Here is a 27,507-nt window from a genome sequence, read left to right as displayed (position 1 = left end):
CGTGTAATATCTGTCCAGATTACCCATTGGAAGGGGGTGGCCAACCATTTGTTGTGTTTAAGAGGATTGTACTTGGAAACAGGCCATTCGGCCCGACAAGTCCACACTGCCCCTCCGAAGAGCATCCCACCCAAACCCATTCCCCTATATTTCCCATGTCTACCCCACCAAACCTAAACATCCCTGGGCACTATGGGGCAATTTAGCATAGCCAATCCACTTAGCCTGCACATCTTTGGACTGTGGGAGGAAACTGGAGCACCCAGAGGAAACCCACACAGACATGGGGAGAATGTGCAAAATCCACACAGACAGTCACCCGAGGCTGGAATTGAACCTGGGTCCCTGGCGCTGTGAGGCAGCAGTGCTAACTACTGAACCACCGTGCCAAAATTTCTTGCATTCTCCCTTTTTTCATCTTTCCAGGATGCCATTTATCCAGTTTTATCACAGTTTGATTGCCAACAAACAGGGAGACTGCCTGAAATGCACCTTTGTGATTTGCAAAGCTGAACAATGCTCCTTTATAGGCCACCTTTAACTGCCAGAGAGCACCTAACTTGAGGATGGCTGGTTTGAATGACACTTGATTTTCTTCATTGAGTGGATTCTTGCTCAGGACCTCCTCCTCCTTTCACTAGCACCAGCAGTCTCACTGCCAACCCCTTGGTATTGCCCACACTACCCTGCCACAGTTGAAGTGTCCCTCATTTCATTTGGTTGGGTACTGTGCTTTAAGTGATTGGGTCGAGGTGAACTATTGGTCAAGGCACCAGAGAGAACACCAGTGCTCTGAAATAGGGCTGCTGCGGCTTCAGTTTAGCACCTCAACTGATAAACAACAGCTCTGATACTGCAGCAACAGCAACTTGATTTATTTTGTGTCCTTATGTAGTTAAAAAGTCCAAAGATACTTCACAGAAGTGTTGTCCAATAAAATTTGAATTGTACAATATTAGGAGTTATTAGGTCAGGGTCTGAAAGGTTTGGTTAAAAATATATTTCAATTGAGTATCATAAAGAAAAGAAATGTGGAGAGACAGGTTTAGTTAGAAAATTGCAGATGGAGTCAAATGATTTGCAGCCTTGCCAATGGTGGAATGTTTAAAATCTGGGATGTTAAAAAGGCACCTCACAGCAACTATGACACTGAGTTGCATAGCAGATACTAAGCCAGGTGGCTAAACGTTTGGTCAAAGAGGTAGGCTTTAAGGAAAGGAAAGGCAGGAGGGAGCGGATAAATGTGTGGAGTGGTATTTCAGAGTTTGAGGCCGAAACAACTTTTAAAAACGTTTATTGATGGTTGAGCAATTACAATTGTTAATGTACAAATTTCTGAAATTGGATGAGTGCAGATATCCTGGAGGGTTGTGGGACTGAGGGAGATTGGAGATAGTGAGGGATTTAAAATCAAGGATGAGAATTCAGAAAGTACGGCACAAAATGAGTTGAGATGATCAAAACAGTCTGGGATACAGATATCCTCACATACCCACTGGAGCCTGCATGCACTTTGCTTCATCCATCATCCATCTATGCCAAAATATTTCTGCCGCTCTCCACTTTGCTACATTCACTGATTTGTGATAACACAAGTTGAAGGTCTATAAAAATGCCTAGATGCCTTCCTAGAAGAACAGAATTGAAAACAAGAATATTATGTTAAACTTAGTTGGATCATAGAGTAGTGTGCAGAGTTCTAGTCTTCAGAAAGCATGTGGAGGGACCGTTGAAGGTGCAAAACAAAATTACAAGGCAGATGCCATAATGTAGGCTATACCTAACAGGAAAGACAAAAGAGACTGAAAAGCAGGAATTTAAATTAATTAAAGATATGATTGGGTAGGCACAGATAAAATATTTCCACTTGTAGGGAGTCCAAAAAAAGGAGCCTGGAGGATAACATAGAATTTTTTTTATTAGATATATTAACTTTGTTCAGAAAGTGGTGAGAATGTGGAAATCACTATTGCAGGGTGCAGCTCAGGTGCTTAGTATCGATGCACATGAGAGAAGATACATTGATGGGGTTAGATGAGGAAGGTGGAAGAGTCTTGTGTTAGAGCAGAAATATGAACAGTTGGGCTGAGTGACCTTCATGAGAGCAATAAATTGTTTGTATTTATGGTTTTTCCAGAATAGTAAACGTTTTACTGTGTTCAGTATAGCAGTTTCACCTTCACTTTTACAGGTGATTGACAGGACCCAAGCTATGGCTACAGTTGCTGCATTTCAAAGTGTTTGCTCATGGAACAGAAGATGTCTCCTATTCTCACTACGGTGGTCAGCCAAGTTGCTGCCAAAGCCCAGAGTTTTATTATCAGTGTCTATTCCCTCGTCCAACCAGGCAAGCGGCCAGCATTGTTCCTTTTCACAATGTGCTGAGATCCACACGTCTGCAGCTAATTCCGCAGGGCACAACAAATGGTCAAAGGTGAAGCACATCAAAGGGCCAAAGGACGCTGAGAGGAGTCGGATGTTTGCTAAGTTGTCAATAATGCTTCGCTTTGCAGTGAGAGGTAATATGGGTACAATAACCACAGCCCTTGTTCGTTTCTATTCCAATTGCATTTGTTTTTTAGTTTCTTTTTCCTGCCTGTTGGCGGCTGAAGTACAATTGACGCAGTGACTTATTTGCAGTTGTAAGCTTACTGAGAAGAGTGACACCACTGGAAAGTCTGTCAAAGGTGACCAGTGCTTTACTACAATGTAGAGAGATCTGGATTATCCAAATACCCACCCCATACCCAACCCCAACCCCAACCCCAACCCCAACCCCAACCCCACATTCATCCCACGCAACCTTGTCATGAGATCGTCAGCATTCTTGCTACAAATATTAAACTTTGGAGTTCAATTTTAAAACCTCATATTCAGTGGCCCAGGTGTATTCATGTAATGCCATTCATGTGAATGGATAATTGAAGCAAGGCGGTCCAGTGTGAGGAAAGCATGCTAGAACAAGAGAGCTACAGGGGTAAGATTGGAAGCTTGGTTGAAGAAATGTCCTTAAAGTTGAAAAGCGAGAGAGCTGTGGGAACTTAGGACTGGAATTCCAAGGACTAAGCTGAGTAAAGGCTGTTGCTTTGTGGTAGAGAATAATGCATAAAGGATTGGAATCAGATGGGAAGTGATACACGGATGGTGGAAATGGCAGGAGTAGATTAGAGCTAATGTTTGATCTCAAATATTTCTTAAAAATTAAAAGTATGTTGAAAACCATTTGATTCTAAGATATTTTACTCAGTTGAACATGCGGTATTGACTCAAGATAATGAGCTAATATCATTACAATTGTCGTATTGAAGACCCTGTGTACAGATCAGCTTTGCTGTGATTTTCTTTGCAGAAGGAGGCTCAAACCCTGAGTTTAACACGCAGCTGGCCAATGTCATTGAGCAGTGTCGAGCCAAGAACATGCCCAAAACATCCATTGAAGCTGCTATCAAAGGGGCAGTAAGTATGATACAGCCATCTCATTGTAAATGGAATTGCAGTGTCAGGATGTTTCACTAAACTTCAGTATTGTACTCAATCTGTCATCTTAGGGAAACAAGTGATACTGGTTCACATTAACCATCCAATGTTGCAATCAAAATAGTGGGTGGCAGGGCATTTCACCCCAAAAACTGCACAACGTCCAAGTTAATTCCATCATGGAAACTACCAACCAAAGAAGGTCATCTCCCTAAACAGAATGGACACGATCTCGGAGCAGTTGCACCTCCGGTCACATGCTGTGTCTCATTTGCTTTTGCTGCTGAATCTTCCATCAGTAACTGTGGAGCTGAAGCAGTCCAAGTTGTGTTCTGTCTCACAGCCAGTATACAATATAGCTTTAAGGGCGGTGATCGTTGTACATTCATGATATCATAGCATGTGACCTGATGGTGTTAAAAAAACTCATTCTCTACCTGTTTGAGTTTTGTCTTCTTCCAGCATACCATACTGAAGGATACATGCTGCAGTTTACATCCTAATTGCTTAGCTTGAGCTCAGACACTCAACTGCCTATGGTTGTTATGTGTGTCTGTTTATGTGTATGTGTGTACAGATACCAGGAGCTGTAACAAAACTTAATAGATTTCTTCAGTACTATGTACCCACGTCTCATTTTTGTGTTATGGGAGCTAACATAAATATCACAATTTGATAGTTGGATGAAAATGTAGATGGGTGGGATACTAAGTTTGCAGATGACACAAAGATCGGTGGAGTTGTGGGCAGTATAGAAGGTTGTCAAAGGATACAGCGAGATGTGACAGATGGAGTTTAATCCGGGTAAATGTGAGATGCTGCACTTTGGGAGATTAAATGTTAAGGAAAAGAATACAGTTAATGGCAGGACCCTGAACAGTATTGATGTACAGAGGGATCCTGGGTTCAAGTCCATAGCTCCCTGAAAGTGGCCACAAAAGTAGAGGGGTTGGTAAAGAAGGGGTATGGCATGCTCGCCTTTATTGGTTGGAGAATTCAGTACAAGGGTCAGGTCATCATGTTGCAGCTTTATAAAACTTTGGTTAGACCGGGCTTAAAGTATTGTGTTCAGTTCTGGTCGCCAGGAAGGATGTGGAGGCTTTGGAGAGAGTGCAGAAGAGATTTACCAGGATGCTGCCTGGATTAGAGGGTATGAGCTATAAGGAAAGGCTAGAAAAACTCAGGTTGTTTTCTCTGGAGCGGTGGAGGTTGAGGGGAGACTTGCTAGAGGTCTGTAAAATTATGAGATGCATAGATAGCATTGAAGTCAGAATCTTTTTCTCAGAGTTGAAATGTGTAATACTAGAGGGCATGCATTTAAGGTGAGAGGGGGAAAGTTCAAAGGAGATGTGAGGGGCAAGTTTTTTGGACAGTGTGTGGCAGGAATCCGGAGTGCACTGCCAGGTGTGGTGGTGAAGGCAGATAAGACAGGGGCGTTTAAGGGACTTTTAGATAAGCACATGAATATGCAAGGAATGGTGGGATGTGGACCAAGGGCAAGCAGAAGGGATTAGTTTAATTTGGTGCCATGTTCAGCACAACATCATGGACTGAAGGTCCTGTTCCTGTACTGTATTCTTTGACGTTCTATGATAGTTGCTTTTCAACAGTAGATCATATCAGTCTGGTTGAAAGAGCAGCAGGCAGGATAAGATTGAATGGAAAATGTAAGTTAGTGTGCTGGGAGCTGAGGGTGGGGATGCTGAGAGGGGGGTCTACCTTTCAGGAATTCCATGTATGGAATCTGCAGCAGATGATGGGGAGTGCATCTGCCAGTGAGAGGCTACAAGGGAAGGTGGGGGAAAGAGGAGGCTGTGAGAGAATTAGAGAAGAAAGGGGAGGGTGCAAATAAGTGTAAGGTGGGGGGGAAGAGCGCCAAAGTCTGCAGCAGGGATTAGGAGGGATGAGGAACATATTTGAGGTAAAAATATTGACCGAGATACCAGGTAGAAGTCCTTGCTTCTTTTTTGACAAGGTAGTGCTGTGGGATCATTTATGTATCCACCTGAGGGAGCAGATGTCCGTTTAATCTTTCATTTGAGAGATGGAACTTGTTGGCATTGTGTCCCTTCGTTGTAAGACCGTAAGATGTAGGAGCAGAATTAGGCCATTCAGCCCATTGAGTCTACTCCATTGTTCAATAAGGGTATAGATGCTATAGGAAGGATAGAAAGGAGGACAAGAGAGGTGGGGTGGGGAAGTGGTGTTTTTGCTTAGGGATAACACTATGGCTGTATTTAGGGAGGATATTTCTGGGAATATGTCCAGGGAAGTTACTTGGGTGGAACTGAGAAATGAGAAAGGGGTGATCACCTTATTTGGGTCAATAGGTGTGAAGCTAGAAAAGCACAGCAGGTTAGACAGTATCTGAGGAGCAGGAAAGTTAACATTTTGGGCCAAAACCCTTCGTCAGGACTGGGGAGAGGGAGGGCAACCCAGATGTAAATAGAGGGAGGAGGTGGGGCTGGAGAAGGGTAGGTGGGATGGTGATAGATGGATGCAGGTAGGGGGTTATTGTGATTGGTCAGTGGGAAGGGTGGAGCGGATAGGTGAGTAGGAAGATGGACAAGTTCGGTCAGGTCAGGAGGGGAGGGGCGAGACATGGAATAAGGCTGGGGTTGGGAGGATTTTGAAGCTGGTGAAGTCAATATTGATGCCAATTGGCTGTAAGCTCCCAAGATGAAATATCAGGTGTTGTTCCTCCAGTTTACGTTTGGCCTCATTCTGACAGTGAAGGAGGCCAAGGATGGATATGTTGTCAGGGAAGTGGGAGGGGGAGTTAAAATGGATGGCAACAGGAAGGTCGAGTTGGTTCATGCATACAGAATGCAGATGCTCCACGAACCAGACCCTGATTCTGTGTTTGATCTCCCTGATGTAGAGGAGACCACATCAGAAGCAACGGATACAATAGATCAGGTTGAATGAAATGCAGGTGAATCTCTGCCAGATTGGCAAGGTTTGTTTGGGGTCTTCGATGGAGGTGAGAGGGGAGGTGTAGAGGCAGGTGTTGCACCTCTGGGCAGGTGTTGCACATCTTGCGGTTGCAGGAAAAGGAACTGGGTGTGTGGAGAAGTGCAGAGCTGATGAGGGAGTCGCGGAATGAACTGACCCTGTGGAAAGCGGACAGGGGTGTGGAAGGAAACATCTTTTTGCTGATGGGGTCTGATTGTAGGTGGTGGAAATGTTGGAGAATGATGCGTTGGATTTGGAGGCTAGTGGGGTGGTATGTGACGACTAACGGGACTCTGTCCTTATTGTTGTTGGGTGGAGGGGGTTTGAGGGCAGATGTGTGGGAGATGGAGCAGATGTAGTAGATGTAGTTGAGGGCATCCTTAATTACAGAGGAGGGGAAACTACAGCCCCTAAAGTAGGAGGATATCTGGGATGTCCTGGAGTAGAACGCCTCATCCTGGGAGCAGATGCAGTGGAGGCGGAGGAAATGAGAGTATGGGATAGCGTTTTTGCAGGAGGGTGGGTGAAATGAGCTGTAGTTGAGGTACATGTGGGAGTCAGTGGGTTTGAAATGAATGTCGGTGTACTGTCTCCCAATCACCTTATTGGGATTGTACTATAGACCCCCAGTAGTCAGTGGGAAATTGCGAAATAAATTTGTAAGGAAATCTTGGTTACCTGTGAGAATAATAGGGTAGTCATGGTAGGGGACTTTAACTTTCCAACCATAGACTGGAACTGTCATTGTGTTAAGGGCTTGGATGGAGAGGAATTTGTTAAGTGTATACAAGAAAATTTTCTGATTCCATGTGTGTCTGTCCAAATACCTCTTAGACTTTGCTCTCATATCTGTTTCTATCACCTTTCCTGCCAGTGCTTCCAGGCACCTGCCACCCTCTGCATAAAAAAACATGCCTCGCACATCTCCTTTAAACTGTCTTTCATTCATCTTAAACCTAAGTCCCTAGTATCTGACAGTTCTGCCCTAGGAAAAATATTGACTATCCAGCCTATCCATGCCTCTCATAATTTCATATACTTCTATCAGATTGCCCCTCAGCCTCTGACACTGTAGTGAAAATTATCTAAGTTTGTCCAACTTCTCCTTGTAGTTAATACATCCCAATCCAGACAACATCCTGGTGAGCCTCTTTTGCACCCCTCATCCCCGCATACTCCCTATAGTGTGGTGACCAGGACTGCACACACTACTCCAAATGTGGCCTGAGTAAAGTTTTATAAGGCTGAAACATGACTTGTCAACTGCTTCCTTTTATATTTCTCAAGAGTCTTGCCTGATTTCAGTTTCCCAACATTACATATTCACCATTTTTCTTTTTTTTTATTAAATTTTCAACATCTTTTGTCATTCGGGGTTCTTGAATCTTGCCATCCTTATACTTCATCCTTACACGAACATGCAGGTGCTGAACTCTGATCAGCTGGTCTTTTAAAAAACTCCCACATATCTCAAACAGACACCCCAATCTAATTTCTCCAGTTCCTGCCTAGTAATGTAGTAATTAGTGTCACAAAGTTGGGTAGAGTACTTGTGGATTGGAAGGCAGGTGTTAGAATTTGGTGTTTGTAAAATATGGATGTTTGTAAAAATGATAGGGGGGATGGCAGTGCATGGTCCCTTTAAAAGATAATGTACTTTTCTGTGACTGTGGGAGGAAACTAGAGCGCCTGGAGGAAACCCACGCAGAAATGAGGAGAATATGCATAGTCCACATAGACCAGTTGCCCGAGGCTGGAATTGATGACAGGTGCCTGGTGTTATGAGGGAGCAGTGCTAACCACCTTCTCTGTAGGGTAGGAAAGTTCAAAACTAGAGGGTATATTTTTAAGGTGAGAGGAGAAAGATTTAAAAGGGACGTGAGAGGCCACAGTGAATGTTCCTGTGTGGAATGAACTGCCAGAGGAAGTGATAGATGCAGGTACAGTTACAACATTTAAAATATATTTGGCCAGGTACATAAACAGGAAATGTTTAGAGCGATATGGGCAAAACACAGACAAATGAGACTAGTTCAGTTTGGGAAGCTAAACGAGTTGGTTTGAAGGGTCTGTTTCCATGCTGTATGACTCCCCCACTCTTCTTACATTCCTCTCCATCACACCTGAAACATCTAAACCGTGGAGTATTGAACTGCCAGTCCTGAACTTCTCTCAACCAAGAATTTGCAGGCTGTAAGCTCATCTGCCTTACCTCCATGCATTAAAATAAATACACTTCAGACTGCGGATCCAGTCTGGCCCTCCCTATTCTTCCTATTAGACTCACATGGTGCACTGTATGCTACTTTTTGTTATTTATGTTTCAGCTGTGGTATTACTTTTCATTAACACCACATGTTGCTGGTTTTCCAGAAGTCCAAGGCTTCAACCTATTCATTGTATGAAGGGAGAGGCCCAGGGGGATCATCTGTGCTGATTGAAGTTCTAACAGACAACAACAGCCGGTCACATCAAGAGATAAAAAACATCCTGAACAAAAATGGGTAAGAACGGTCTGAGGGACTATCTTCGAGGAATTGGTTCACGGACTCCAATCAGGACCTAATTCTGCCCCCCAAATCAACATCAGTCAGGTGAAGAAACAATCTTTTGTGAGGGTGGAGGACATGTTAAATACCATCTTCACCTCTGGACTCTGGGTTTAGAATATAAAACAAACAGGATGAGGGATGATCTGGACTGGTTTCAGTTATCTGATGGGGTTGGAAAGTAATTTTCCAAAGGGTCATTCCTCTGCCACTGCTGCTTCTCTCAGAAGTTAACATGACTGCTGGCATAGACATGATGCTGTGACTCTGAGATCTGTGGATCTGAGTCCACGAAAAGATCAGCCATGATCTTATTGAATGGCAGAGCAGGCTCGAAGGGCTGGACGGCCTACTCCTGCTCCTAGTTCTTATGTTCTCATGTCAATGACTCTGACAGATCCTGCTCACCTCGATACTGTGACTCTTGATCCTGGTCACATCACACCAGAAGGATGCACTACCTGGAGCTAGTTAAGAACTTTAAAGAAAAAGGATGCATTCCTCCAAAGATTGGGGACGTTGTAGACATGACTAAATGTTGACTAAAACTAAAATAGAAGGGAAAATTAAACTAGCAAGAAATATGAAACAGCCAGTAAAACCTCTGTGTAAACGGAAAAGAGAGTTACGAAAGTAAACATTGGCCCATTAGAAGTGGAGTTTGAACAAGTCCATAAAACCATAAGATACAGAAGCAGAATTACGCCATTTGTACAATAGACTACACCTGGAGTTTTCGTCTCCCTATTTAAAAAGGGATATATTTGCATTGGAGGCAGATCAGAAGACATTCCTGAGTCTTTTCCTGAGGACAGTGGAGGCAGTGTCACTAAATGTTTTTAAGGCAGAGGTAGATAGATTCTTGACTAACAAGGAAGTCAAAGGATATTAGGGTAAACATGAAAGTAAAGTTAAGGCTACAGTCAAATCAGCAGTGCTCTTATTGAATGGCATAGCAGACTTAAGGGACTGAATGGGTTACTCATGATCCTAATTCTTCTGTTCTTATGAAGTTCATCCCTGGGTTGCTTTAGGTGGAAGGATTGAGCAAGTTTTAACTACACCCATTGGAGTTTAGAAGAGTGGGAGGTGATCTTATTGAAACATCTAAGATTTTGCAGGGTTTGACAGGGTGAAAACTGTGAGAACATTTCCCTATGGAGAAATTCTGAACTACGGCTCAATTTCAAAATGAAGGGTCTCCCCATTGAGATTGAAATGAGGAATATCTTCTGAGGTTTGCAAATCTTTGAAATTCTCTTCTTGAGAAAGCAGTGGAGGCTGGGCCACTAAGTATATTCAAGGCTGAGTGAAACAGATTTTCCATCGAGAAGGTAGTCAGGTTATGAGGGACAGACAGAAAACTGAAGCTAAGGACATGATTTGATCAGCCATAATCTTATTGAATGGAGGATTAAGCTTGAGGGATCGAATGGTCTGCTCCTCCTATTTCTTTTGTTCCTATGTTCTCACACTGCACGCCCGATCCTGCTTAAATCTGCCACTTAAAGTATATGATATATAGCCAAAATCTGATCATTATAAAACCCCAAATTTCTGAGTAGTTACTTTGCCCCCTCATCATGATATTAGTGTGGGGCCGGGACGTGCTGATAGCTTAACAAGATATGTATGTCTGTTATCAATTAAGTGATGGGACATAGGGGTTAATGGAGGAAAGTTAGGGATGAGTTTCATCTGTTGGTGTGTACAAATTTTTGTGTGTTGACCTCATTAGGGGCTCTCTCTGTGAGGGTGCTCGCCACTGCTTTGAGAGGAAAGGTGTGGTGACAGTGAATGGACTGGACAACAATGGTCAGCAGATTGAGTTGGAACGTGCTTTAGAACTGGCAATTGAAGCAGGGGCTGAGGATGTTAAACAGGCTGAGGATGAAGAAGACAAGGTGATCCTGAAGGTGAATGCAGCCTTTTATAAATTTTAATTTAAGAAGAATGGTATTGTGTAATTTGGGTGCTGTCAGTCATACTCTTCTGTGGCATTGTGGAAATGATGACGGACGTATACCATCCATGACATGTGTATCTCTCTGGCCAACAAACATGTCCAGCATTGACAACATGGGATTACATACAGATGAAGCTTCCTCTACATTGTCCCCATTAAACACTTCCAGGATAAATTCAGCATAGGGTAGGTAGAGAGTTTTGTTTCTCTGATGTTTCCCTCAGCTGCAGCTAATGAAGAGGAAATAAGGCTGCATCAAATTGATTATTTTTGTGCTTCTAGCAGCAGGACTCTTTGCTGTCTTTGAATGAAGTTAAGAATTTTGTGCCAGGGGAGCACAATTAATGACTGTTTAGGGTTTTGCCTCCAATACTGGATGGCATCTCTCTATATTAATTTCATATAAAAATGCAAATCACTTCCCATCTGCGGTAAATGCTACTGCTCCTGTACTGTAGTGACTGAGGCTTTGTAGGAAAACAAAGCAGCCTATTGGTTCAGAGCAAAGTCCCAAAAACAGCATGAGGTAAATGATCATATCATTGCTTTTAACGGTTGACAGATAAACATCAGGAAAACTCCTTTGCTTGTTGAGGTGAATGAAACACAAACTGGGCCTTGGTTTTATGTCTCTTTCAAAGGTCAGAGCTTTATGATGGGCAGAGAATATTTGATCACACGTATCTGGGCTGGATTTGAGCAAAAGCTTCAAGGACCATAAACTGATAGTGACCCACTTTCTAGGCACCACTATGATCTTGTCACTTAGCATTGACTGGAGACTGACCCTGTCATCTGTCTGAATTCATACAGTATGATGGATTTGTCCCATCACATCATTCTTACACCATGCAGTTGTTACAGGTATAAACTGTTGTCATCTTGTTGGGGAACTCTTTGTAATATCTTGTTTTTTTTTATTGTTGTTTTCCAGTTTGTTTCTGACATACCGTCTCTACGAGATGTAAGACAGAGGTTGAATGCACTGGGATTGCTGACTGTTACTGCTGCGCCTGAGTTTATTGCCACAACCACCGTCCAGCTAACAGACAGAGATTTGGAGGCAGCATTTTGCTTGATTGAACTGATTGATGAATATCAGGACGTTATTAAAGTCTATGATAATATTGAGTCAAAAAGTTGACTGACAGCAAGAGAGAGATTTCTGTACTTTATTGGCTGCTGCATCAATGATCGGGAAGCACAGCTGAACATTGTGTTGAGATTGAGTGAGGACTATTTCAAAGATACTGATGGTGATTTCTTCTCTGCGTTGACAAAAACAGCTGAGTACACCCCTCCACTGAGTAAAGGATGTGATTACTTGACAGTGCTTGCCGATCATGGAATCCCTATTATGGAAGCAGGCCATTCAGCCCATCGAGTCCACACTGATCCTCTGAAGAGCTTCCCACCCAGACCCACGCCCTCTACCCTATCCCTGTAAGCCTGCTTTTCCCATCGATAATCCACCTAGTCTGCACATCCCTGGATACTACAGGACAATTTAGCATGATCAATCAACCTAATCTGTACATCTTTGGACTGTGGGAGGAAACCACAGCACCCAGAGGAAACCCGTGCAGACATGGGAGAATATGCAAACTCCAACAGATGTTCGCCGAAGGGTGAAATCAAACCCAGGTCCCTGTAGCTGTGAGGCTGCAGTGCTGTGTCACCGTGCCTCCCTGTGTAACTAATGGTGTTTTCTGATCCTGCTTCATTGTCACTGCCCCCAATGGTGCAGACATTCATTGGGTTACAGCTCCACAAGCCACAGCACTCACCATTATTTTTGTACAGCTTCATAGACGTGTTGGTGACCCATTACATGGGACATCACAATCTAGTCCAGTTCTTGGTTTCCAACAGGGACAGTGAACAGTAGGAGGGGTCGATGGCTATGATATGGATTCAAAGTCCTGACTGATTTTTGTTGTTATTTAACCCATGGACGTTGAACAGTGATCAGGAGCAAAATCCTTGACTAATCTCACCCTCTCTCCAATAGCTTGGGACAATTATGAAAGTTAGAGATTGCATTTAGAAAATGCCTGAAACAGTCAAATGCGCTTTACACGGGATTTTCTTTTGAAGCGTAGTCTTGTAATGTGGACAAATGGCGATTTGTACCCAGCAATGAGATAATAAACATAATGTTTTGAGAGATAGTAACAGTGAGGGATATTTGGGCTATGACATCTGGAGATCTCCTCATGTCTAAAACCTTCAATACTCACCTGAACAGATAGTCTTGCCTTAATGTCGCATTCAAAAATTCAGTAATGCATTCGTGTCCCTGTCTAGACTGTGTTTGAGTCACAGTGTGGTGCTTGAATCCGCATTCTTCTGATGGAAGGATGAGAGTGCTGCTAGCTAAGCAAAGACTGACGGTTACATGTTGCTGGTCACCTTGGTCATCTCCAGGCTAGGGTGGGTGGATATAGATCAACCAAGCTTTGTGTTGCTGAAACACTTCCTTGTGTGTTCATCACCTGAGGATGGGCTTGGACCTGACTCTGATATCCTCCGAGGTAACTTACCATGCCAGCCTTCACTGTTAGAGAAATAAAGGGGGACAGCTTTTGCAACCTGAGCCTTCAGAAAAGTTGGAGGAAGTAAGCCTGAATAATAGCAACATTTGCAATAATTTATTCATAAATTTAAGCCCTGTCATTTTGTTTTGTAGTTTGCGCCAATGATAATGTGTATGCCAGTGCTGGGAATACTTTGTGCTGGGAGGGATAGAAAGCTCTCTCTATCATGTACTCAATAAATAAGTAGGGCCAGTCATTCACAGTAAGTAAGTCAAATTAATTTACTTCATAAGGTTCGAGCCATTATTTAGTGGGTAGCACCATTACCATCATAGAGGATCAAGGGTTCAATTCCCACTCCAGAGATTTGAACACATATCTAGACTTACAATTCAGAGTAAGGGGGCTACGCCGTTGGAGATGCTGTGTTTCAAGTAAAATTGTATTTTGTTACTTTCAAAAAGTCACCTGTCAGAGGCCTTGCCTTAAATATGTCTGGATTCCATTCTCTGTCACTCCTGGCATTCATAAAGTCTCTTTAAGAAACATCTGACAAGTTAACAAAAAGCCACCCTCACAACTGGACTGACCTGTCCTCACCCTAATCATAGATGTGCCATTTAAAAGTTAAGAATGCTAGTCAACACATTATGATTGGCTTCCATACTTCTGGATTCGAGGAGGGAACATTCAGCCAAAGATCCAGCAAGCTGTCTGAAGCTGTGAATGTGAATAAGATTGAACTTGGTTCTTCAGTTCCTTTGCATGCTAACTCTCACTGTGAAGATGGTGCATTGCACCAGTGAGTGGCCACTGTACATGAGCAGTATCCAGCTTTCAGCATTGTCTACGGGACTATAGTGGGTTCAGGAAGAACACAACATTACTGATCATTTGTCTGAAAATCCCCTCAGCTGTTTTGCACAAACTGAAAATGAGGATTTAACTGTCATTTTTTAATCTCTGATATGCTGCTTCCTGTCAAATGTTATAAAGAACTTTTGATCATTGTGATCTGTATATTTTACAATAATGTGTTTTTTGGCACAAACTATGATCTTGTTCAAACTTATATATTGCATCACACTGAGAGGATGAGAGGGCTATGTTATGCAGTCTCCAAATAAATATTGTGTTTTACATGTAACACATAAAGCAATGCTCAGCTGCCCCTCAAATAACTGAGACCTAACATTGTCCAAGGATGACTTGGCCTTCTCTGTCTAACAGGTCTAATGTAGACAAGAGAATTGAAACTCGGGTACATTTCAGAAACAAGAATGTGAAAGCAAACTAATTACTGCAAAAGAAGAAAAATACTTGGATTTATACAGTGCCTTTCCCATCCTCAGGATGTCCCAGCTTGCTTTGAAACCAATGATTTTTGAAGTATTCACTGTTGCAGGAAATGCAGCAGCCAGTGTGCACGCACACCTTTTATGGCAAGCTGAAAGTAATGTGAAGAAAGCTCAATGAATACTTAAAAGTGTAGAATACACAACATTTAAAATTTATAACAAATTATTTATATATGTTACAACTTTATAACATTTGAGGGGGGTGTTATATGGTTGTGATGTCGCTGACCTAATAATCCGGAGGCCCATGTTGCCTGGCGGAATTTAATTCCACAAATAAATCTGAAATTTAAAAAAAAACTTGCTCAGTAATATCCTTCAAGAAAGGAAATCTCCCCCTTTTACCTGATCCAGCCAACGTGGGACTGCAAACCCACAGAAATGTGATTGACTCTTAAATGTCTTCTTAAATGCCCAAGCAAGCCATTCAGCTGCATCAAACCACCACAAAGGCTAAAAAGAATAGAACAGTAATGATCAATAGCAAACCCAGCGCTATTAACCCTAGACATCCCTTACTAATAGTTCTTGTTTGATTAGTCTAATAGAGTTTTTGAAAAGGTGACTAAATATATTGGTGAGGGTAGTGCAATTGATATTGTTTACATGGACTTCAGTATAGCCTTTGACAAGGTCCCAGATGGAAGGCTGGTCCAAAAGGTAAGAGCCCATGGCATCCAAGGCTAGTTAGGATCCAAGACTGGTTGGCAAATTGGCTTGCAAATAAGGGGCAAAGAGTGATGTTGGAGGGTTGATTTTGTGATTGGAAGCCTGTGACCAGCAGTGTACCACATGGGTCAGTGCTGGGACCCTTGCTGTTTGTTATGTAAATTACTGATTTGGATGTGAACGTAGAAGGTACAATTAGTAAGTTTACAGATGACACAAACATTGCTGGTGTTGTTGATACTGAGAAGGATGATCTCAGGCTACAGTCAGATACTGTAGTAAATTGGGCAGAGCAATGGCAGATGGAATTTAGTTTGATAAGTATGAGGTGATGCATTTTGGGAGGTCTAATAAGGGAAGGATATATACAATGAATCCCTATGGTCCCTAGGGAGCACTGAGGAACAAAGGGACTTTGGCATACAAGTCCATAGATCCCTGAAACTGTGAGCCCGGGTAGACAGGATGGTGAAGAAGGCATACAGGCTGCTTGCCTTCATCAACCAGGATGTAGAATACAGGAGCAAAGACTTGTTACAACTATATAAAAAGTTGTCAGGTCACCAATAGAATGCTGTGCGCAGTTCTGGTCATCACAAAATTGGACATAATTGCACTGGAGATGTTGCCTGGGATGGAGAGTCTCAGTTATGATGAGAGACTGGATAGACTGGATTTGTTTTCCTTGGAGCAGAGGAGTCTGAGGAGGTATCTGATTGAGGTAAACAAAATTTTGAGTGGGAGAGTAGATCATGAGAATAGTTTCCTCATGGCAGATATATCTAAGACCAGAAGGCACAAGTTTAAGCTGAGGAGTTAGTGGTTTAGAGGAGATTTGAGAAAAATTGTTTTCACCCAGAGGATGGTAGAAATCTGGAACATGCCGCCTGAGAGAGTAGGTGCTCTTGCAACATTTAAGAAACATCTGCATGAGTACTTAAAATGCCTGACTATAGTAGGCTATAGACCAAGTGCAGGTAAATGGAATTAATGTAGTTTGGTGTTTGTTGGTGGGCAAAGACCAATACTGTATGACTCCCTGTGACTTTAACATCTGGGGGCTTGTGACCTGCTAAGCCACACACCATCCTGACTTGGCACTATATCATTGTTCCTGGGTGAAGCTCCTGGAACTCCTTAAGAGTACTATCAGCTAATGGACAGGATGCAAAGAGTTGAAATAGATGACTAATTTTCAAGATGGCACTCTGAATAGTGGAGTTTGGTAAAAATTAGTGCTGGACTCTCAGCTATTTAAACCTATGCTAATGAATTAGATGAAGAAACAAAGAATTCTAGGTTTGCTGGCAATACAAAGTAAATAGAATAGAAATATAAGCTCTGAGGAGGATATGGTCATGAAAGCAATGTTTACAGGCAAAGTGGCAGATGGAGTATAATGTAAGGGCCAAGTTATTTACTTTGGTTGTACAAAGACGAAAATAGGATACTTTCTCAAATATGTGAAACTTGTAAATATTGATATTCAGAGGGACATGGGCATGCACATACAATGATCAGAATGTTAACATGCAGGTAAAGCAAGCAAACAGAATGGTAAAAGAAATGTTGGTATTTATACCAAGGGAGTGGAATACAGGAATAAATACATCTTGCTACAATTATACACAGCATTGGTCAGACTACATTTGGAATACTGAAGTTTTAGTCTCCATATTTAAGGAAGGATATGCTCGCATTGAAGATAGAACAGTGAAGGTTCATTAGACTGGTCCTTTGAATATGTAAGCTGTCCTATGATGAGAGGCTGAGAGAATTGGACTGTCTGGGATTTAGAAGAAATATCTCATTGAAACATCCACGATTAGAAAGGGACTTGATGGATAGACATTGTTTCTTCAGGGCAGGGAATCTAAAACACAACAGCAATCTTCTCAAAATAAGGGGAAATCATTTAGGACTGCAATGAACAAAAATTACTTCACTCAAAGGATTATGAATGTTTGGAAGTTTGTATTCCAGAGCAATGTGGATGCTCCTTTGTTGAATATATTTAAAATTAGGATAGATGGATTTTTAACATCTCAGGGAAACAAGGGATGTGGAGAGCAGGTGGAAACATGGTGTTGATGCCCAAATGCAATCATGAATCGGTGCAGCGAGTTCGATGAGGCTGTAATCACTCCTATTATTTCCGCAAGGATCAATCCTTGGTCGCCTACAAGTTGCCCCTCAATGACATCATCTGAAATCACAGTGTAACTGTCCTACTTTTCAACTCTGTCCCTCTAGAAATAAAGGCAACGGCTTTTTTGCTTTTCTTTGTATAGTTTTGATCGTGTATGGCAAACATTGGTGTATTTGTTCCACCTTTCAAATAATGAATGATGAGAAATTCTAATCTGTGGGAAAGTTCTCCCAATTTGCCATAAACCATGGAATTGTAAGGAAGAGTTTGCAGGGTTGGCAGGACTAAATATGCTGTTATCTTTGGTGTCTATTTCAGTCTATTTTGATCAGTCCAGTTTTATTCCTTTTTGACTTTTCTGTAACAATTTGGTGCAACCGAGTACCATGCTATGCCATTTCAGAATCAGTCACTTTGTGGAGGGACCGGACCAGAATCATTAACTCTGTTTTTTCCTTCACAAATGCTGCCAGAACTACTGAGCTTTTCCAGCAACTTTGTTTATGTAACAAGAAGAGATGCTAGGGGAGGTGATATGATAGCAACATTTAAGAGACATTTAGCCACATGAACATGCAGGGAATTGAGGGATATGGATCATGTGCAGGCAGGTGGGATTTGAATGGCATCATGGTCAGCATGGACATTGTGAGCCAAAGGGCCTGTTCCTATGCTGCTCTATGTTCTAAGACAAAGTTCCAAAAACCTTCTAAACTATGGTCCAGGCCAGCAAATGAGAGCAAAAGACAGGCTGAAGAATTTGCTATCATCATCAGCCAGAAGTGCTGAGTGGACAATTCATCTTGGCTTTCTCTGAGATCCCCAATATTACAAATATCAGTTGTCAGCCAATTTAATTCACTCCACGTGAAATCAAGAAACATTTTAATTGACTGGATGCAGCAAAGGTTATTGGATCTTACAACAACCTGACTGTAGAAATAAAGAGTCACGTTCCAGATTTGTGAAGACTGGTCAAGCTGCTCCAAAACAGGTACAATACTGGCACTATCTGACAAGGAAGAAAATTGTCCAGTAATTTCCATCTGCAAAAAACAGCGTAAATTGAATCTTGCAATTATCATCCCATCAATTTTCTCTTAGTCAACGACAAACTGATTGAAATTGACTGTTTCTGTAAGTACTTATCCAACACTAACCTGTTAATCAATGTTGAGTTTCGGTTGTTTGGACCACCTCATTACAGATTTGTGCGAAACATAGAAAAAAAAGTTTCAATTCCAGAAGTGAGGTGAGAGTGAAATTGCCAGTAAAATTAAAGTCATTTGGAACTAGAAAAATCTCTCCGCTACTTGGAGTCATAACTAGCACAAAGGAAGGTGATTGGGCTTGTTGGCCATTTATCCACAGCCCAAGGAAAGTGCTGTTGGATTTCTATGATGTAGTGTTCTAACCCCAGCTTCTTCATCCACAGTCATCTCTCCCCAAAAGTCAGAAGTGGGCTGTTTTGCACTGTTGAACACCTTAGATACTGAAACATTCTCTGTTTTCATTCAGGTTTGGATGATAGGTGACAGCTAACGTTTGTGTCACTTGTATGACTGGCAATGACCATTTCCAACAGAGATTCTCCAATTGCCGTTGTCCAGAAACCTGACCGGACTAGCCTTATTGAGTCAATGGATACAAGAGTCGGGAATCGTGCAGTCAGGTCTCCTCTAGTCCCCAGAACCAGTCCACCATCTACAAGTCAGGAATATAATGGAGAGAGGTTGGGAGAGGGAGCTTTTGCTGGTGACTGCCTTGATGGATTGAGAAGGTCAAGGCCAGGATGGGCATGTGTTGGGAGGGTGGTGTCACGGTGTGGGTCCCCAGTTTAGAGACAATGACCACCATCTGACCCAGAATGACCTCTGGGGAATCCCACGCAGAGTTTGCTCTCCACTGAGTGGGTTTGGGCGGGAATTTGGACATTGTATCATGATCATCCGCCCACTGTGGGTCTGAGGGTGACGGGGGTCAAACACAGGGCATCCAGCCGGGACCCTGCTTTCGATTGGTCCGCACGTCTGTCATTCAATACGGGCCTAGCGACACGGAAAGCCCGCCTCCCCAAGCCTCCCCTATGATTGGCTTTCTTCATTGCCCATCAGAGCGTGTAGGGCGCTCGAATCCAACGTCCCAATGAATAACCGCCCGCTAATTATCTAATCAGCCACTGGGCCTGCGCCTCTCGTGCTCACTCTGATTGGTGAGACCCCTGTCAATCAAGCTGAAGGTCGTGCTAGATGGTTCAAAACTAATCCAGCAACGGACAAAAAAAACCGCCTATCAGGTTCCCAGAATCCTTTAGTCAGTACAGCTGTCAATCCGGGACGGAGTCAGCTCCCGCCTCATCAGCTGAGTCTGACTGGGTAGATTCTATGTCACTCATTCGGCGCTTTAACATTTTTACCAATCAAAGCCAAGATACCAAAAGTCGGCCCCGTCCCTATACCGGAATGGTTATTCGTACTGTCGATCGGGACAATGCCGGACTGTGATTGGTGAAAGAGGCTGTCAGTCAGCGGCCGGTTTCCGTTGTGACTTTGAGCGGTTTATTGTTGTGGGGCCCGGGTCCAGGGCAGCACGGCGGCGGGGAGAGTGAGAGTGAGCAAGCGAGGCTGGGCCGCGCTGGGCTCCGAGCGCACGGCCTGACATCGCCATCCCAAGATGAGCATGCACGGCAAGAGGAAGGAGATTTATAAGTACGAGGCGCCATGGACCGTGTACGCCATGAACTGGAGCGTGCGGCCCGACAAGCGGTTTCGCCTGGCGCTCGGCTCCTTCGTCGAGGAGTACAACAACAAGGTGCAGATCGTGGGCCTGGACGAGGAGAGCTCCGAGTTCATCGCCCGCAACACCTTCGACCATCCGTACCCCACCACCAAGATCATGTGGATCCCCGACACCAAGGGCGTCTACCCCGACCTGCTCGCCACCTCTGGAGACTATCTACGGGTCTGGAGGGTAAGGAGAGGCCGCGGAGTGAGGCCTGTATGGGGATGGGGATGGGGGAGTAGGGGAAGAGGGGTGATTAGGGAGAGGAGGGATTGGTTTTGGGAATTGGGGTGATGTAGGAAGAGAAAGGGGTGGGAAATGAGGGGTTTAGGGAGATAAAGTAGTGGCGGGGTGCGGGGAGAGATGAGAGTGCGGGATTTGGGGGTGAAGAGTTGAGGGAGAGTACGGTGGAGTGGACAATGAAGTGGTGGTTGAGGAAATAGCTTGGGAGCAGTATAGTACACAACATTGTGAGCTATTGGAGTAAATTTGGCAGTTTTTTTTCCTGTATTTAAAAGCCTGTGAGTAGTGAGCCAGGTTGACAGTTAGTTAATCTTTTGGTAATGGGGGTAGTTGTTGGACAGGCAGGTTGAACTTCAGTTTAGTTTGAGAAGTGAGTATTCCCGATAATGTAGCACCCCCTTGGTTTTCCACACAATTGCGTTGTTGGTCGTGATGGATTATTAGTGCTTTGTTATATTATGCACTGATTTGTCTGAAGTGAAACCAGTAAAGTAAAGGCACAAGAGGCTTTCAGGTTATGAAGCTGGCTGGTACAGTCTGGAGAGCATTAATGTGTTTAAAGTTTTTGAGGAGCATTGTAGCACGGGTTGTGGATGGGGATGTAGACTTACTCTCCAAGCCGGTGTGTTTGGATGCAGATGTTTCGTCACCCTGCTAGGTAACATCGTCAGTGCATCTCCGATGAAGCGTCGGTGTTCTGAACCACTTGTTATTTATATGCCTCGGTTTGCTGGGGTGGTTGGCATTACTTTGTTTTTCAGTGGTTTGTATATCAGGTCCAGTTCAATGTGTTTGGTGATGGAGTTCCGGTTGGACTGCCAGGTCTCCAGGAATTCCCTGCCATGTCTGTTTGGCTCGTGCTATTACGGATGTGTTGTCCCAGTTGAATTTGTGTCCTTCTTTGTCCAAGTGTATTGAGACCAATGAGAATTGGTCGTGCCTGTTGGTAACACAACACGGCCAGACGTATAGCAGAGACATATCTGAAATGACCACAAGACCCCTAGGTATCAGGGTAGCCCACAAACCAACAACCACCCTGCGATATCCACTGACAAACGTAAAGGATCCCATACCCACAACCAATAAAACTATCGTATTATACAAAATACCACGCAAGGACTGTGAAAAACATTACATAGGCCAAACTGGAAGAAAACTGACAATAAGGATACACGAACACCAACTAGCTACCAAGAGACACGACCAATTCTCACTGGTCTCAATACACACGGACAAAGAATGGCACGAATTCGACTGTGGCAACACATCCATAATAGCTCAAGTCAAACAGAGGCATGCCAGGGAATTCCTGGAGGCCTGGCATTCCAACCGGAACTCCATCACCAAACACATTGAACTGGATCTGATATACACACCATTGAAAAACAGAACCAGAAGTAATGCCAACCACCCCAGCAAACTGAGGCATACAAATAACAAGCGGGACAGAATACCAACGCTTCACTGGAGGCACGCTGACAATGTTACCTGGCAGGGTGACGAAACGTCTGCAACCAACACACCAGCTCTGCGAGGAAGTTTACATTGTTCATGTGTTTTATGGATAATATGCTTGTGAATTTTTAGGAGACGTTTTTGTATGAATGTAATCACTGGTGTAGCATTGTTCTAAAACTAAAGTAGCAAATCAGAGACCAAAAAGACTTTAGTTTGACTGATACGCTGAGTAACATTAGCTGTGCTCAGCAAATCAGTCCTTGGTATTATTTTTGTAGTCTCACAATCTTATTCAACCAAGGAAGAGACAGCAGACAGGGTTTCCCATCAGCTTTTCCGGACTGCTGTTTATGGTGTGTGCTGTAAGTTGCTTGTGTTTGGAAATCGGACAAGGCTGTGATGTCCAGAAGGGAGAGCAATCTTCTTGATCTGGGTTTGTACGTAAAAAATTGACCATTTTCTGGAATCTTGGATATAGAATCGCATCCGAGCTTACAGTGAACAGTATCAGAAGGGGTGACTTGAGTTGTGATTTGGGAGGAATTCCCCCACTGCTTAGAAGAAATTTAGTTGATCATTGTGTTATCATTGCATTAACCAAAAGAGCTAAGAGAAATAACTCTCCATCCTTGTCGTCTGGACTTCTACAGAAATTGCTTTCCATGTCTTTTTTTTTCCACCCTTAATATTTATGTCAAGCTATCTGCTTTGTCTGCTTTACGCTTGGATGAATGTGTGAGAGTTAAACAGGTACAGATTATCTTGCATAGTAGTAAGGTTGTAATCCCTATTTGTTTGTTTGAGTAATTTGTTTATCAGGAAAATATTGATTTGTGGTTGTCACGTACTATGATACAGTGAAAAGTGTTATTTTGCTATACAGGCAGATCATACCATACAAAGTGCATCGGGATAGCAGAATGAAGTAAAGAATAGTGTTACAGCCACAGAGAAGGTTCAGCGAGATCAGAATGAACATTTGAGAAGTTTATTCAAAAGTCTAACAATGGGGAAGAATCTACTCTTGAATCTATTTTATGTGTATTAAAACTTTTACATCTTCTGCCTGATGGAAGAGAGTATACTGGGGTGGGAGGGGTCTTTGATTATGTTGGTTGCTTTCCCGAGGCAGCAGGAAGTAATAGCTGGACTCAGTGGATGGAAATAACACAGTGTGGAGCTGGAGGAACGCAGGCCAGGCAGCATCAGCGGAGCAGGAAAGCTGATGTTTCGGGTCAGGACCCTTCTTCAGAAATGGAGATTTCTGAAGAAGGGTCCCGACCCGAAACATCAGCTTTCCTGCTCCTTTGATGCTGTCTGGCCTGCTGTGTTCCTCCAGCTCCACACTGTGTTATCTCTGACTCCAGCATCGGCAGTTCTCAGTAGATGGAAGGCTGGTTGTGTGATGGATTGGACTGTATTCGCAACTCTGTAGTTTCATGTTGTCTTGAGCAGAGCAGTTGCCATACCATGCTGTGATGCATCCGGACAGGATGCTTCATATGGTGCATCTATAAAACAAAATTGGTAAGAAAGATGCCGAATTTCCTTAGCCTACTGAGGAAGCAGAGGCATTACCGTGCTTTCTTAACTGTCGAGTCGTTGGTGATCATCACTTCCAGGAACCTGACACTTTTGACCATCTCCACCTCAGCGTTAATGATGCAGACAGGGGCATACCTTCCACTCTGTTTCCTGAAGGCAATGACCAGCTCCTTCGTTTTGCTGACATTGATGGAGAGATTATTGTCTTCACATCATGCTGCTTAGCATTCACACTCTTGGCTGTATTCTGTTTCCTCGTCGTCGTTTGAGATCTGACCTACAACAATGGTGTCGTTCAGTAAACTCAGCAATGGAGTTGGGATGGAATTTGGTCACACAGTCGTGAATGTATAAGTAGTACAGTAGGGGGCTGTGTACGTGGCCTTGTGGGGCACAGATGCTAAGGATTATGGTTGAAGAAGTGTTAGAACATAGAACAGTACAGCATAGTACAGGCCCATCGGCCCATGATGTTGTGCCGAACTTTTACCCAAAACCTAAGGTCTATCTAACCTCTACCGCTACCTTATACTATCATCCATATGCCTATCTAATAGCTGCTTAAATGCCCCTATTGAGGCCGACTCCACTACCCTCTCCGGCAATGATTCCACGCCCCTACCACTCTCTCAGTAAAGAACCTACCTCTGACGTCTCCCCTATATCTACCTCCACTCTAAAACTATGCCCCCTTGTAATAGCTACCTCCACCCTAGGAAAAAGTCTCTGGCTGTCCACACTATCTATACCTCTGATCATTTTGTACACCTCTATCAAGTCACCTCTCATCCTTCTTCGTTCTAAAGAGAAAAGCCCTAGCTGTCTCAACCTTTCCTCGTAAGACCTTCCCTCCATTCCAGGCAACATCCTGGTAAATCTCTTCTGCACCTTTTCCAACGCTTCCACATCTCTCCTGTAATGAGGTGACTAGAACTGGACACAATACTCCAGATGTGGCCGAACCAGGCTTTTGTATAGCTGGAGCATAACTTCACGGCTCTTGAACTCAATCCCTCTATTAATGAAAGCTAACACACCATACGCCTTCTTAACAACTCTATCCACCTGGGTGGCAGCTTTCAGGGAACTGAACATGAACCCCAAGATCCCTCTGCTCCTCCACACTGCCAAGAATCTTTCCGTTAACCCTGTATTCTGCTTTCAAGTTTGTCCTTCCAAAATGAATCACCTCACACCTTTCAGGGTTAAACTCCATCTGCCACTTCTCAGCCCAGCTCTGCATTCTATCAATGTCCCTTTGTAACCTAGAACAGCCCTTCGCACTGTCCACAACGTGACCCACCTTCGTATCGTCCGCGAACTTGCTAATCCACCCTTCCACTCCTTCGTCCAAATCATTTACAAAAATCACAAATAGAAGAGGACCCAGAACAGATCCTTGTGGTACACCACTCGTAACTGAGCACCATGTTGAATATTTTCCATCCACTACCACCCTTTGTCTTCTAAGGGTCAGCCAATTCTGAATCCAATCGGCCACATTTCCCCGTATCCCATGCCTCCTTACCTTCTGCATGAGCCTACTATGGGGAACCTTATCAAACGCCTTACTTAGATCCATGTATACCACATCCACTGCTCCACCTTCATCCATGTGTTTGGTCACTTCTTCAAAGAATTCAATAAGGTTTGTGAGGCATGATCTACCCCTCACAAATCCATGCTGACTATCACGAATCAAACTGTGCCTTTCCAAGTGATCATAAATCCTGTCTGTCAGAGCCCTTTCCAATAATTTGCCCACCAGTGACGTAAGACTAACTGATCTGTAATTTCCGGGGTTATCCCTGTTCCCTTTTTTGAACAAGGGAATGACGTTTGCCTCTTTCCAATCTTCCGGCACTATTACCCGTGGACAGTGAGGACGAAAAGATCATCGCCAAAGGCCCAGCGATCTCATCCCTTGCTTCCCATAGAATCCTTGGATAAATCCCATCCGGCCCGGGGGACTTATCTATCTTCAACTGCCTCAGAATTCCTAGCACATCTTCTTTACTAACATCAACCTCCTCTAGCCGACCTGCCTGTTTCACAATGTCCTCCTCTACAACTAGGTCCCTGTCAGTTGTGAATACTGAAGAAAAGTATTCATTAAGGACCTCTCCTATCTCTTTAGTCTCTGTGCACAAATTCCCTTTACAATCCTTGATCGGCCCTACCCTTTCTCTGGTCATTCTCTTGTTCTGCACATATGTGTAAAAAGCCTTGGAGTTTTCCTTGATCCTATCTCATGCCCCCTTATAGCTCTCCTAAGCCCTTTCTTCAGCTCCTTCCTGGCTAACTTGTATCCCTCTAGACACTTTTCCGTTCCTCTTTTTTCCTAAACCTTACATAAGCCTCCTTTTCCCTCTTAACCAGTCGTTCGACCTCTCTCGAGAACCATGGCTCCCTCACTCGACCGCATCTTCTCTGCCTGCTAGGGACAAACATATCGAGCACTTGCAGTATGCATTCCTTAAACAATCTCCACATTTATGTGGTGCTCTTCCCTGACAGCATCTGTTCCCAATTTATGTTACGCAGTTCTTGCCTAACTGAATTGTAATTACCCTTCCCCCAATTATAAACTTTACCCTGCAGTATGTACCTATCCTTATCCATGACTATCGTGAAAGAAACAGAGTTATGATCACTACGGCCAAAATGCTCTCCTACCAACAGGTCTAACACTTGGCCCGGTTCGTTGCCAAGCACCAAATACAAAGTGGCCTCTCCTCGTGTTGGTCTATCTACATACTGTGTCAGGAATCCTTCCTGAACGCACTGGACAAAATCTGCTCCGTCTAAACTATTACAACTAAAATGTTTCCAATCAATATTTGGAAAGTTGAAGTCACCCATGACTATCACCCTGTGACTTCTTCTGCATCTTTCCAGTATCTGCCTCCCAATCTGCTCCTCTACTTCTCTGCAATTATTAGGGGGTCTATAAAAAACCCCCAACAAAGTGACTGCTCCTTTCTTGTTCCTGACCTCAACCCAAACTGACTCTGTAGACATATCATTCTCGAACTGCCTTTCAGTAGCTGCTATGCTCGCCCTGACTAGCAATGCCACTCCCCCACCTCTTTTTCCACCCTCCCTATTTCTTTTAAAGCATCTAAATCCCGGAACTTCCAACATCCATTCCTCTACCTGAGTTACCTAAGTTTCTGTAATGGCCCCAACATCGTAGTTCCACGTACCGACCCATGCTCTAAGTTCATCCGCTTTATTTCTGATACTACTTGCATTGAAGTATACACACCTCAACCATCTCGGTGTCCGCAATTACGCTCCATTGACCGCATTTCTTTATAAACCACCTCACTCCCTGTTGTGTCTGTTGGAAGGCCAAATCCTCTGAATTATAAACCCGGTTCCCCACCCCCTGCCAAACTAGTTTAAACCATCCTGTACAGCTCTAGCAAACCTCCCTCCCAGGATGTTTGTGCCCTTCCAGTTCAGGTGCAACCCGTCCTTACTGTACAAGTCTCACCTTCCCCAGAATGTGCTCCAATTATCCACATAATGGAAGCCCTCCCTCCTACACCAGCCCTGTAGCCACGTGTTTAGCTGCACTCTCTCCCTATTTCTTACCTCGTTATCACGTGACACTAGTAGTAATCCAGAGATAACTACCCTGTTTGACCTGGACTTCAGCTTCCAACCTAACTCCCTGTACTCGTTTTTCACATTCTCTGTCCTTTTTCTACCTATGTCATTGGTACCGATGTGTACCATGACTGCTGGTTGCTCACCTTCCCCCTTAAGGGTCTTGAAGACACGATCTGAGACATCACGGACCCTGGCACCC

General features: G+C 43.6%; 2 protein-coding genes across 2 annotated transcripts in view; both read left to right on the top strand.

Moving 5' to 3' along the window:
* Positions 1-338: 338 nt before the first annotated feature.
* On the top strand, positions 339-13,114 carry LOC109920892 (translational activator of cytochrome c oxidase 1). The gene is made up of 5 exons (XM_020520953.2): positions 339-2,519; positions 3,350-3,456; positions 8,806-8,936; positions 10,720-10,897; positions 11,882-13,114. Exons 1-5 carry the CDS (start codon positions 2,099-2,101, stop codon positions 12,089-12,091), a joined length of 1,047 nt encoding a protein of 348 aa, XP_020376542.2. The 5' UTR covers positions 339-2,098; the 3' UTR covers positions 12,092-13,114.
* A 7,030-nt stretch (positions 13,115-20,144) lies between these two features.
* The window catches only part of dcaf7 (ddb1 and cul4 associated factor 7), a 52,526-nt gene continuing 45,163 nt past the window's right edge, over positions 20,145-27,507 (top strand). Inside the window, exon 1 of the mRNA XM_048614561.1 lies at positions 20,145-20,630. Coding sequence (XP_048470518.1) covers positions 20,381-20,630 — 250 coding nt within the window. The 5' untranslated portion in view covers positions 20,145-20,380. The remainder of the gene's footprint in view (positions 20,631-27,507) is intronic.

This window comes from Rhincodon typus, chromosome 30 (assembly GCF_021869965.1).
Source record: "Rhincodon typus isolate 14 chromosome 30, sRhiTyp1.1, whole genome shotgun sequence".
Taxonomy (NCBI): Eukaryota; Metazoa; Chordata; class Chondrichthyes; order Orectolobiformes; family Rhincodontidae; genus Rhincodon; species Rhincodon typus.
The sequence above is the reverse complement of the archived record's forward strand: the minus strand, read 5'-3'. Positions and strand labels throughout refer to the sequence as shown.

Excerpts from the sequence above, each read along its gene's own strand:
- LOC109920892 (XM_020520953.2), top strand. The coding sequence starts at position 2,099 with ATGAGAGCAATAAATTGTTTGTATTTATGGTTTTTCCAGAATAGTAAA. Across the intron at positions 3,457-8,805 it reads AAGCTGCTATCAAAGGGGCA|AAGTCCAAGGCTTCAACCTA; the intron begins GTAAGTATGATA and ends CTGGTTTTCCAG. Across the intron at positions 8,937-10,719 it reads AACATCCTGAACAAAAATGG|GGGCTCTCTCTGTGAGGGTG; the intron begins GTAAGAACGGTC and ends TGACCTCATTAG.